The following is a 12,553-nucleotide window of genomic DNA, read 5'->3' as shown; positions in this document are numbered from 1 at the left end:
GGTAAGGACAGGTATGGGTACAATAATATTTTACCATGGACAGCAAATTTAAAGCCCAGTGGCTTCCAATAATAATTGAAATCCTTAATTTAAAAGTCTTACGCCCGAACACACAATCGGATTTTCCAACAACAAATGTTGGATGTGAGCTTGTTGGTGGAAAGTCCGACCATTTGTACGCTCCATAGAACATTTGTTGTCGGACTTTCCACGAACAAATGTTGGCTAACAGGTTCTCACATTTTCCACCAACAAATGTTTGTTGACGGGCTTTCCGATCGTGTGTACACAAGTCCGTCGGACAAAAGTCCACGTATGCTTGGAATCAAGTACGAGCCAGAAGCGATCGGTCTTGAAAAACTTGTGTTCGTAATGGAGATATCACCTACGTCTTGTACGTCACTGCATTTGTAATTGTTGGCTAACATTTGTGTGATCGTGTGTATGCAAGACAAGTTGGAGCCAACATCCTTCAAACAAAAATCCACGGTTTTGTTGTCGGAAAGTCCGATCGCGTGTACAAGGCATAACAGTATATTTGCTTTAAGCAGCAGCCTCAGCCTGAGTAGAGAAGCCTGCCATCTGCCAACATGCTACGACAAAGGACCCTAATGCCCCATACACACGGTTGGACATTCCGACCACAAAATTTTGGCCCAAACTTGTCTTGCATATGCACGGTCGCACAAAGTTGTCGGAAATTTCCGATCGTTCTAAACAAGGTGACATCAAACACGTACGTCGGGACTATAAAAGGGCCAGTAGCCAATAGCTTTCGTCTCTTAGTTTATTCTAAGCATGCGTGGCACTTTGTCCTTCGGAATTGTCTACACACAATCCGAATTTATGCAATCGGATTTTATTGTCGGAAAATCTTAGATCCTTCTCTCAAACTTTGTGCATCGGAAAATCCGACGGAAGAAGTTCGATGGAGCCCACAAACGGTCAGATTTTCCGACAACATGATCCGATCGCACATTTTCCGTCGGAAAATCAGACCGTGTGTATGGGGTATTACTGTCTGTGTGGAAACATTGGTCTCTCTGTAGAGGTCCAACACAGCCACAGCTGAGTCATAACCATTGCTTAATAATCAGATGAGCTTTGCTGATTGCAGAGCTATAGGTAAGACTCAGTAGGGGGTGTGTTGGACCTCCACATGGAGACCACTGCCTCCACACCAAGAATGAACAACCCACTCTGCAGTTGCTGGCAGGGGACACGTTTTTCTACTCCGACTGTGGCTGCTTTCGTAAGAAAACAAACTGTAATGCTTGGTCTTTCCAACAACAAAACCATAGAATTTTGTTTGAAGGTTGTTGGCTCAAACTTGTCTTGCATGCATACACACGGGCACACAAATGTTGGCCAACAATTAGGGACGTGGGAATGTGGTGACGCAGAAGACATACGACGAGCCGAGAAAAAGGAAGTTCAATAGCCAGTGTGGCTCCTTCTGCTTGATTCCGAGCATGTGTGAACTTTTGCGCGTCAGACTTGTGTACACATGATCGGAAAATTTGAGAACCTGCTAGCCAATATTTGTTGGCAGAAAGTCCGACAACAAATGTTCGATGGAGCATACACACGGTCGGACTTTCAGCCAACACGCTCACATCCAACATTTGTTGTCGGAAAATCCGATCGTGTGTACGGGGCATAAGACTTTGAACACTTTTTGGTTTGATACACCTAGAATGCATTTAGCTGATTTAAACGCAAGGTTTGGTTGGGCTTCAGGCTGGGTTCACACCGCAGCACAGAGCAGCTCACAGTAAAGGTCCGGTGTGTCCCCATTCACCGTTTCAGGTCCGATTTCAGTCTCAATTTTTGGCTGAACTTGACCTGAAATGGACCAAAAGACGCACATGACTCCTTTACAATTCACACCGGAGCTGCTCTGGAGATGTGTGAACTGGCTCCATAAAGAGCCGGTCACAATCTCCTGACATGCGAATTGGACGCGGAGAAACCCGCATTCCAATTCGCAATATTGTGAACCCAGCCTTAAGCTGATGAATCGCACTACCACAATTCTAATTATGATGTACTTAAGTGTTTGTTAGGGACAGAAATACAGTATATACAGATTATCTATGTTAGCATCCATTATAAACAATCTTGACAAAAAAAAGCATGCAAGTTTCTATATTAGAGAGATAATTATTGACCAATATTCTGAAATATACTACTCATATATATGACACATAAGTTGAAAAAATATATGGAAACTTTACCATACAGCTCCTGTATTCCCAGGACGTCATCAGCCGGAAGGGTAAAGACCTCTGAACTAAAGTGTGTATAGAAGGGAAACATAAGAGCCTGAGGATTTCCAGAGTGATCCAATCCCAATGAGTGACCAATCTCATGTACAGCCACAGAAAACAAATTGAAGTCTATAAGGAAAATACATGTTTTAAAGGGGACACTAATACTTAAATACTGTATTATACATAGTTTAATATTTAAACTGTATTTGCGTTGATTCTAATGTTTGTTTACTGTAGATAGGTTTTTTAATTGATTGCTGCTTATGAAATCCTAGCCCCCCCCCCCCCCACAATGAACTCTCTATAGGAATATATGAGAAATGTACACTAGAGCTGGATAACGGGAAGTTTAGGTCACAGCAAAGTTTTGCCTGTCACCGTTAGTGAGGGGGCTGTATGCCCAGGCTGAACGAGAGAAGATCAATCATCTCCTCCATAGGATAGGACTCACTTTTTGGCCAATAACTGGCCGACTCACTTGAATCAACTTTTATAGAGCCAGGTGGTGCTTGCAGGGTTACACCTGGCTAGAAGTCTGGGCGATTCATCATTCTCGCCCAGGACAAAAAGTAGAAAGTATGGGTCCAGCTTCTGCAGAAAAGGCATTTAACCCCATAAAAAATGCTTATTGTCCTATTGTGTAATTTGTGAAGGGGGGAGAATTAGACCACACGATCAGGGCAGTCTTTAATATTAATTGGACCCTGGGCAAACATTTTTTTGGGCCAATCTGAACTCTCTTATCAACTATTCTTAGGCAGCGCGGGCTCAAAGGGGCAGCTGCTTTGGGAGCCACATCAATGAATGAGCCCGGGGCAGTTGCCCCTTTTGCCCTGCTTTAAAGATGGCCCTGCACATGATACAATGAAACAATGTGTAATCCCATGCTGTCACCTAAACCTAAAAGTAAATGGTGTGACCCCTGCAAACAAATATTGTGTTCTCACAACTCAAAATGAATAAAATATTGCTTATTGGTTGCGCCTGTCCAATAATGTGCAACATCAGAAAAATATAATACGCTCATCCATTACTAAAAGAGAAGGTGAAGGTACATTTTAATTTAGGGTGGCCACCCGTTTCATATTGATAATTCGAAGAAAACGTTAGAAAAAGATTATGCCTTAACTATGCCTTTTAAGGAGCGTACAAAGAGCACTACAATAAGGATGCCTCATAGCTATAATAAGTAAAGAACCTAAAAATTATTGATGCCACCTACCGGAAACATTTACACTCCATGTCTCTTCATCATCAAAATGGATATCTCCACCAATGTGGTCACCAGGAGGAAAGGCGTGAGCTAGCACACCTGAAGGGCCATCAAAAGGAAAGAAATCCCCATGTTCTAGATGACACCACAGATATAAAATATTTAATAACACGTACAAATATCCATGTCTGTTGTAAATGATATAAATTGCATATACCTCTCACACCAAAGTATATCATCATGTCTGCCGTTCCGTTCTGAAGCTGGATGAATTGAAGCGGAGTCACCTCACTCCACACTCTGAAGGCTTTTTGTATAGCTTTATCTACTTCAGCTGGAGGTAAATCTGGAGTATAATTAAAAATCCTGTAGTGCAGACCAAAAATGTCAATATATGAAGTCTTTCGCTTGAATCAAAATCCAGTCAGAAATACGAGAAATGGCTGGCTGCCACTTTGGGCAGAAATAAGGATTTGTTAGTAGTTGTTTTCCTTGAAATCATTGACTCTTTTGTGCCACCTACATTCCAGGCCCTTGAGAAAGTAATGTGATCTGTGGCGTAGCGCGCCGGAAGGAGCCAGGTGACGTCACTTCCAGTCGCGGCTGAGACCGGAAGTTCCAATATACATCGATGCTGATTGTCTTTTAATGAAATATAAGTTATTATTGTTGAATACATCTTTTTTATACTAAATACCGCACAATGGAGATTTCCTTTATCTCATATGGCCCCCACTGAATGGAGGAGAGGAGGAGTATGACGGCATATTGGTAGAGATAGTAACCATCCAAAGACTGCCGCACTTATTCTATTCTGGGTCTGTGATCTGAGGAGAGGAGATTAGATTGGTGACCAGTTGCTAGATTTTTATATACCGAAAGCGCTGTTAGACCCTTGTGGTCTCTACTTGAGGTGAGCTGCTGGAACATACTAGGTGGACTCTGGATGGTGAAAGGCAGCGTGACCACAACACTCCAAAAAATTACGTTTATTTGCACCTGGATTACCCTTTTTTTTTTATATATTTCACATTTTTCTACCGATTATGGTAATTTTACATGTGCACAATTGATTTGCTATTTGTTAATGGACTGTGTTTTATCTTATTATGTTAATGGCCACTTTTCTATATTATGTCTAATCATGTCATATACTCACTGAAATGCTGTGCGGATTTCACATATAGTAAGGGAAGTTATGTTTGTCTATTCATTTTTTTCCTACTAGAATATTTACACAGCCTACATCTATTAAAGATGCCTAATTGGGGTTAACCAGCTACAGGGTTAGTGTAATGACAATATACATTCTTAACATGGTGCAAGTGATATTTATAGGGTAACTACAAAAAATGATATACATATGAGCCACTATACATAGCATTCCCTGAATATATATATATTATACTTACTGGTAACTTATGATTATGGAGGACCACTTTAAATTCATTTGAATTATTTTATAGCCTGCAACATCAGGGACTCCACATCTTGCCAGATCCTTCATGTTAGCTTTCTTTAACACAAAATCCCAGTCCATGGGTAAGATAGTGCCAGCTTGTGTTCTATGTGCCTGTACAGAAGTAGTTGAAATGACACTATTTATTGGCTAACAGAAAATGCAAGCAATATCAGACATGTTCGGAAGGGTACAGTGTGGTGTTTTCTGGCACAATAGGTGATGTCCTATGCCTGCTGGCTGACTACTCTCAGTTTGGACCTGTTCCAATCCTACTGCGATCCAGATAAGCAATAAGAAATTCTCTCTGCTATGGGGTGACACAGGGGTGGACTGACCATTGGGCCACTCGGGCACTGCCCGAGGGTCCCGAGCCACTAGGGGGCCCCATCAGGATTGCCAGCCTCAGTAAAACCAGGGACAGTATGTAAAAATCTGTGTTTTTTTTTACATCTGTCTCTGAAATATCCCTAATGCCGCTGTGACAGAGCGAGGCTCTGTCCCTATGAAATTAGAGGTAAAGGAGACACAGAGTTTTTGTATATCTGCGGACTGCAGGACTACAGAGTGTAGAGTTTAAATGGAGAAAACTGCTCTGTCAGTTTTCTCCAGGTTTTGCTAGCTCCAGATGGGATTCTGTAGTTTGGAGATCCCTGAGAGTTATGGGTGGGACGGGATCTCCAACCCTGTGTCCGGGTCTTGAGGCTAGCGAGCAGGGTGTGTGCCCAGCTGCACACAGCCCATATAACGAGGGGATTTGTGTAGGATGGTGGTGTGTGAGCAGCTTGCTGCTTGAAGCTGTGCATGTCCAAAGCTGTGTGAAGGACTTGAAGCTGTGTGCGTCCAAGGAGCCGTGTGCTGTGTGTCGAAGGGTTGGAAGCTGTGTGCGTCCAAGCAGTTTGTTGGACGGGGCAAGTACCTATAGCAGCAGTACTGCTGAAGAGTAGCCAGGTGGGCTAGCATTTTCGTTCTGATTTTGCTGTATTTAATTTAAGCTTGGACCCCTGCGTGGGATTACTGGATGGACTAATATTTTGTTTTCTTCTAATAAACGTGGGCTACCAGGCCCTTAACCATACACGCCTGACTGATGTGGACTAAAAAAAGGCATCTACCAATTGAGCTAATTACCCCAATGTCACAAGTGGTGCTCGAATGTGGGCATGTAGACGGTGGAATCCGGGTCCTTGCTCCATGGTGAGTCGCATCAGGAACTACTGCTAGCTGTGTGTGGCAGCCAGGCGAACAGCATTGCGTATACGTTTATTTGATGGACTGTGTTGCATGCGGGTTGTGTACCTGTGAAGGAAGAATCAAACATCAGATTTTTTATTTTATTTTTTCTCTGCTGAGAACTGTTACAAGCTGCTGTGTGCATGTGATTGCAAGGATGGGACGGTCAAAGCAAAAAAAGGAAGCAATCCTTGCTAAAGCCAGGGAGCGGCTATTGTGGCTAGAGGGTATTTCACCACATGCCCCAGCCACACCAGAGAATTTGTCTGAGTCTGACATCGCTGTGATCTGGGGTAAATTGATCATGTCACCCCGAGTTAAAGGAGAAGTAAAAGAGGATGTTGTTCCTGGCAGCCTGAGCCCAAAGGTGCCACAGCATGACGCAAGGAGGCCTCTGCGCTGCATTAGTTGTAGTGAGTGGGGACATGCTGTTGCCCATTGCCCCTTGTCACAGGAATGTTTGTGGAATAACCAAGCTGGATGGGAGGTTGATGAATTCTGGAGCTCATCTACTAATGATTGTGATCATATATATCTGTGTCCCCAGAAGTGGTATCCAATGGCAACGAGTGAGAGCCAGTCATGGAAGAGATGCCAAGAAGTGAGCTCAGCATGGCCTGAGAAGATGTCTCCACCTTGTAGGACCAGTAAAAAGGGGCCAGTGACATGTGAGACAGCGAATGAATGGTTCAAGCGGAATCGCAAAGAGTCGGGTGCACTGCAAGGGGCTGAGATCTTGGCCTCTGACTATGTGCAACCCATGCTGCCTACAGAGGAGGTGGGAGACTTCCTTGTAAGATTTGAAAAAGTTGCTGTAAAGAGAAAATGGCCTAGGGACCGGTGGCCAAAACTGCTGCAAACCTTATTGCGGATAGAGTTCCGGTCGGTTTACCATTTGATGGATGGGGACCAGGATGACTACAGCAAGTTTAAAGAGGAAATTCTTCTTAGAGGAGAGTTCCATCGTATCACGGGCCGCCAGCAATGCTCCAGGACGGGAGAAGTGTCGCCGGAAGACCTAGGATTTGGAAATCCAGAGAAACGTAAAGTTTTCTGTCATGGCCGCTTAGGCAAAGGGGTCAGTCCCGAAAGGAGAGTACATCAGCCTGAATCCTGCATGAGTTATAGCCAACCAGCTTTGGAGCGCAAGTCTGCAGTTACCCCTATCAACAAGGATCTTGTGTTACCTACAGGGGGCGTCAGTGGGTTCAGAAAGGCTGCAGTTTTGCTCCATGGCCACATGGGGGAGTCAGCCTATAGAGACACCACACCAGTGAGACAACGCACTCAAGTGAAGGCTATGACATCAGCTGCAGGAACTGGTAAGACTGTTTCAGTTTATGATGCTGAACCCAGTGAAGTGGGAGTATGTCCAGTGGGGAGATCCGCAGTACAAATGGACATAGACTTTCTGCATTGTGCTACCCAGAGCAGTGGGGAGGCGCAGCGTAAAGCCCAACTAGACGCAGGGCTAAAGACTGAAAAGGACATGGGGACTCTGCATATGCCTGCTATGATCCAGCAGATGGCTGGGAAAATTGAGCTAGGGGTGACCAAAACAGTGCTGGTACCATGTTCCCTAGTGACAGCTGCTGCAGGGTTGCCCAGGGAAACTTCCAAGGAGCTTGCAGTGTTGGAGCAGAGAGTTTCCCAGGTCAGCTATGGAGCTGCCCAAATAGGCAAAAGTGCCCCTTTACAGAGAGCGGGTGCTGTGAAGAGTTGCTCAGAGGTTATGGTGGCTCATAGACAACCCACAAAAGCAGTAGCTATGTCAACACATAATGAGAATATTGATGGTCATGCTGACAATAGTGTTGGCCAATGTGATGTGATTGGTGATTATAATGCTGAAAAATGTGTTTCCTGTAATGTTACGACTGAGCCACACAGTGAGAGAGTGTGGGTGCAGCCCCACAACCCTACGTGTAGCCCAGTAGGCAAGGGGTTAATTCAGCCTGCAAAAGTTGAGGGTACAAAGCTGAATGTGTCTGTAGTGCCACCAGAAAAAGGTGTTCAAAATGGTGTGCTGCACCAAGCTTTAGGTGAAGCATCACCCCAATGCAACGTTGATAAAAGTGTGGTGTTACAAAATGATGTATATAGAAGTGAGGAATGTGCAGTTAAAGCTAATGATTCCCAGGTTTCTGTGCGGCTTTCTACAGCAGGTGATGCAACGCTGTGGAACACCCATGGTGGAACCACAATGGACTGGGACAGCTGGGCCAAACAATTGCTAGCCATGCTGGGTAAGGCTAACTTAAGTAACAAGGGTGTGGACACAACTGCTATGCCAGACAGGGGGATCGCAGAGCCGCTGGTGGTTGAGGGCGTCCTGGTCCCTGCAAAGGTTGCTGCCCTCCCCTCTGAAGAAACAGTTCAGGGCACTGGCATCGCAGATGTGTTGTCCACAGCTCCACAGCTAAATGATATTGAGTATCAAAGTGATAGTGTGACTTGTAATGACCTGCAGAGGCTCACCAACACTGGTGCAGAATGGATAAGTGTGAGACATGTGTCTGACAGCTCTCCAGGGGAACAACAGGCCGTGATGAGTACCTCCAAGGAGGATGAGGTCTCTTCAAATGTCTCACCCTCTCAACCTGCAGTCGCTGAGCCCCTCCATGTCTTGGACAGGGTAGAAGACCCTAGAAAGTTCTGGTGTTTAGACATGGGATGTTTAGAGATGACCGAAACCTTACTGGAAATGCTAGAGTTGGTAAAAATGAACTCGCTGTATACTTGGGTATCTCCACCGCAGTTGGACCAGGTGGTGCTGCGTAGCACCAATGGGTGGAGCCAGGTGGTACAGGCAGTGCTGGGAAACCATGACCAACAGTGGAATTGGTGGGACCAATGGTTAACCATTTGGCACAGGATCTCCAGATTCTCTGTGAGCGTACTTCTAGTTATTGATTGGTATGGAAGGCACGCGAGAGAACTGCTTGAGATATCAGAGGTCTCTCCGTCTGGGGCGGTGACTAGAAAAATCTCTGCTGGTGTGGTCCGAGGTGCGGCGGAGCAGTGGTCAGTAGAGGGCGCAGATACTGCCTTACCCGCTAGGCCTCATGAGAAGGAAGGGCCCAGAATGGACTCAGCAGTAGCAGAGATGCTTTCTGTCACTGGCCCAGGGGTACAAGTTAAGGTGCCCGGAGACACTATGGGAGAAAGTGTTAATGTTGGTTGCCGTAACAATGTAATGTGTACACCTGGGAAAAAATGGTTTATGCTTGGGTCAGGGTAGTTTGTTAGAACAGGTACCCATGGAGTGTTTGACAATGGGTGAGGTGGAGCTGTGCTATGGTCCCGTCGGACGTAGTCCCTCCTCAGGTCTTCTTCTAACAAACACTGAATTGGAAAGCACTGATGATATGGAAAGCTGTGATCTGTTAAGAGTTCGTTCTGTAAACAATGATTTGGTTGCAGTGGGTACCAAGAAAAACTGTTTTGAACCTGAAATACCGATGGTGAAGGGTAAAATGGGTATTTGTAAGTTGAAAGGAGGGCTCAAGGAAGGCAGAGTTCCCCCAAGAAAAGTGAATAAGCCCAGGGACCCCAAAAGAAGAGGAAGGCTGAGTATAGGACAATATAGGAACCTGTTAAGATCCAGGGGGGAATGTTCCTGGAAGCGCACCCGGAAAAAGGGTTGGGCCTACGTGGCTGACAGCCAGCACAGAGGTGTCCCAACCATCATGATGGGTGTTGGTGTTCCTCCCTCCGGATCGAAACAAAGGGGGGGGATATGTGACAGAGCGAGGCTCTGTCCCTATGAAATTAGAGGTAAAGGAGACACAGAGTTTGCATATCTGCGGACTGCAGGACTACAGAGTGTAGAGTTTAAATGGAGAAAACTGCTCTGTCAGTTTTCTCCAGGTTTTGCTAGCTCCAGATGGGATTCTGTAGTTTGGAGATCCCTGAGAGTTATGGGTGGGACGGGATCTCCAACCCTGTGTCCGGGTCTTGAGGCTAGCGAGCAGGGTGTGTGCCCAGCTGCACACAGCCCATATAACGAGGGGATTTGTGTAGGATGGTGGTGTGTGAGCAGCTTGCTGCTTGAAGCTGTGCATGTCCAAAGCTGTGTGAAGGACTTGAAGCTGTGTGCGTCCAAGGAGCTGTGTGCTGTGTGTCGAAGGGTTGGAAGCTGTGTGCGTCCAAGCAGTTTGTTGGACGGGGCAAGTACCTATAGCAGCAGTACTGCTGAAGAGTAGCCAGGTGGGCTAGCATTTTCGTTCTGATTTTGCTGTATTTAATTTAAGCTTGGACCCCTGCGTGGGATTACTGGATGGACTAATATTTTGTTTTCTTCTAATAAACGTGGGCTACCAGGCCCTTAACCATACACGCCTGACTGATGTGGACTAAAAAAAGACATCTACCAATTGAGCTAATCACCCCAATGTCACACCGCGTACACATGACCGGACTTAGGTCTGACAGAGTTCTGACAGAGTTCTGACAGAGTTCTGACAGAGTTCTGACGGACTTTCCGAATGAACGGACTTGGCCACACACAATCACACCAAAGTCCGACGAATTTGAATGTGATGACGTACGACTGGACTAGAATAAGGAAGTTCATAGCCAGTAGCCAATAGCTGCCCTCGCATCGGTTTTTGTCTGTCGGACTAGCACACACACGAGCGGATTTCTCGGTAGGAACTGGGTCCGGCGGAGTTCTTTTGGAAAAATTTGAAACATGTTCCATTTCTAAAGTCTGTCAGACTTTTGCGAATCAAAAGTCCGCTGCAGCCCACACACGATCGAATAGTCTGCCGGAATCATTCCGTCAGACTTTTGATGTTGAAAAGTCCGGTCGTGTGTACACGGCATTACTGACATTCTTTTGGTCTATAAATGCCGAGATTATAGCTGCCCCACCTCTTCAGTACCTTCTCAACCAATAGAAACATGTCTGTGTATACTGTGTGTACATGTATGTGTATACTGTGTGATTGTATACTGTGTGTGTGTGTATACTGTGTGGCCCCATAATCTCGGATTGCTTGGGGGCCCCATATTCTCCTATTGCCCGGGGGCCCCATGCGTTGTCAGTCTACCCCTGGGGTGACAACACTTTGTCCCTGTCCTAATTGTCCTCCTGCATTGTCACTCTGTCACATAGGCTCCCAATGGAAAGTACCAGTCCACTCTCATAGCTCCCAACTGTCCCTGATTTGGAACAATGTCCCTCTGTCCCTCATCCCTCCTCAGTTGTCCCTCATTTTGGTCTGATCTATATAGATGTATATAAAATGCACTTTTTATCTATCAAAAAGTGATTCCCAGTGCTAAACATTTCAACTAATTTCAAAATTGCTGCATTTGCACATTTCAAAAGCCAATATAAAGGAATAGTAGTGGTAAAAAAAAGTCCTTAAGGGTTTAACCAATCTAGTTTTTTTGTACAATTCTCCTTTAAAAGGGGTGTGACAAGGGGTTTGTCCCATGCCTGCATACTTTTGCTGATAGGTGTCCCTCATTCCCATCTCAAAAAGTTGGGCGGTATGCATTGTTGTCACTATCAAGAAATCCAACATGAGAGGAAGAGGTTGCAAAAAAAGGCCGCAGGAGGTCAGCAGCACTGAAATGCAACAAAAGACAAAAAAACCAATGTAAAAACAAATAAAAAAAGAAAACTGTATCAAATACTTACTGTAATTTTCCTGGTGCCAATCTATTGCAGCATACATGTGGTAGTATGCTGTCAGGTTGGTGCTGAGAATATGGAAAATTGTATCACATACTTACTGTAAATTTCCTTTCCTGGTGCCAATCCATGGCAGCTTACTACCACATGTGTGCTGTCATGTTGGTAAAGTGATTTTATTAGATAAAAACATAACATTCATTTATTTATGAAACGCATTGTGAATTTAGAAAACATGAATCATATCAGGCAGACAGCTTAGTGCTTTTAAAAGGGCCTCTTGCCTTCAATTTAATACAAGTTATGAAACTAAAAGCAATAAAACCGAAAACAAAATTGTAATATATTGCGGCTTACCATTTTAAAGATGTGATGGTTGCATTCGTTTCCTTTTTTTAGGCTTTTTTTTAGTTTTTTCATCTGCTGATCTTGACAGTAAATCTATTATTTTTTATCCTTTACCTCACCAAGCTGTCCATCAAAAGTGTCAGGTGGAAGGTTTAAACAAACCATTTACCACCTTACAGGGGTGCTTACAATGATGAGCTTTTATTGATTTATGTAAAGCCTTTATCCCGAAAAGGAAAACTCTGTTGCTGTAATTGTTTAACCACTTCAATACAGGGCACTTAAACACCTTCCTGCCCAGACCAATTTTGAGCTTTCAGCGCTGTCGCACTTTGAATGACAATTGCGCGGTCATGCTACACTGTACCCAAATGAAATTTTTA

At 44.7% G+C, this 12,553-nt stretch overlaps 1 protein-coding gene across 1 annotated transcript in view; it reads right to left on the bottom strand.

Moving 5' to 3' along the window:
- LOC143984501 (collagenase 3-like) overlaps positions 1-12,553 on the bottom strand; it is a 65,894-nt gene that overhangs the window by 21,696 nt on the left and 31,645 nt on the right. The window contains exons 2-5 of the mRNA XM_077484643.1: positions 4,899-5,059; positions 3,704-3,852; positions 3,496-3,621; positions 2,238-2,399 (exon numbers count right to left, since the gene is read on the bottom strand). Of these exons, the coding sequence (XP_077340769.1) occupies positions 2,238-2,399; positions 3,496-3,621; positions 3,704-3,852; positions 4,899-5,026 (565 nt within the window). The 5' untranslated portion in view covers positions 5,027-5,059. The remainder of the gene's footprint in view (positions 1-2,237; positions 2,400-3,495; positions 3,622-3,703; positions 3,853-4,898; positions 5,060-12,553) is intronic.

This window comes from Lithobates pipiens, unplaced genomic scaffold (assembly GCF_037356315.1).
Source record: "Lithobates pipiens isolate NorthernLeopardFrog02 unplaced genomic scaffold, aLitPip1_a1.2 Scaffold_16, whole genome shotgun sequence".
In the NCBI taxonomy this organism is placed as follows: domain Eukaryota; kingdom Metazoa; phylum Chordata; class Amphibia; order Anura; family Ranidae; genus Lithobates; species Lithobates pipiens.
The sequence above is the reverse complement of the archived record's forward strand: the minus strand, read 5'-3'. Positions and strand labels throughout refer to the sequence as shown.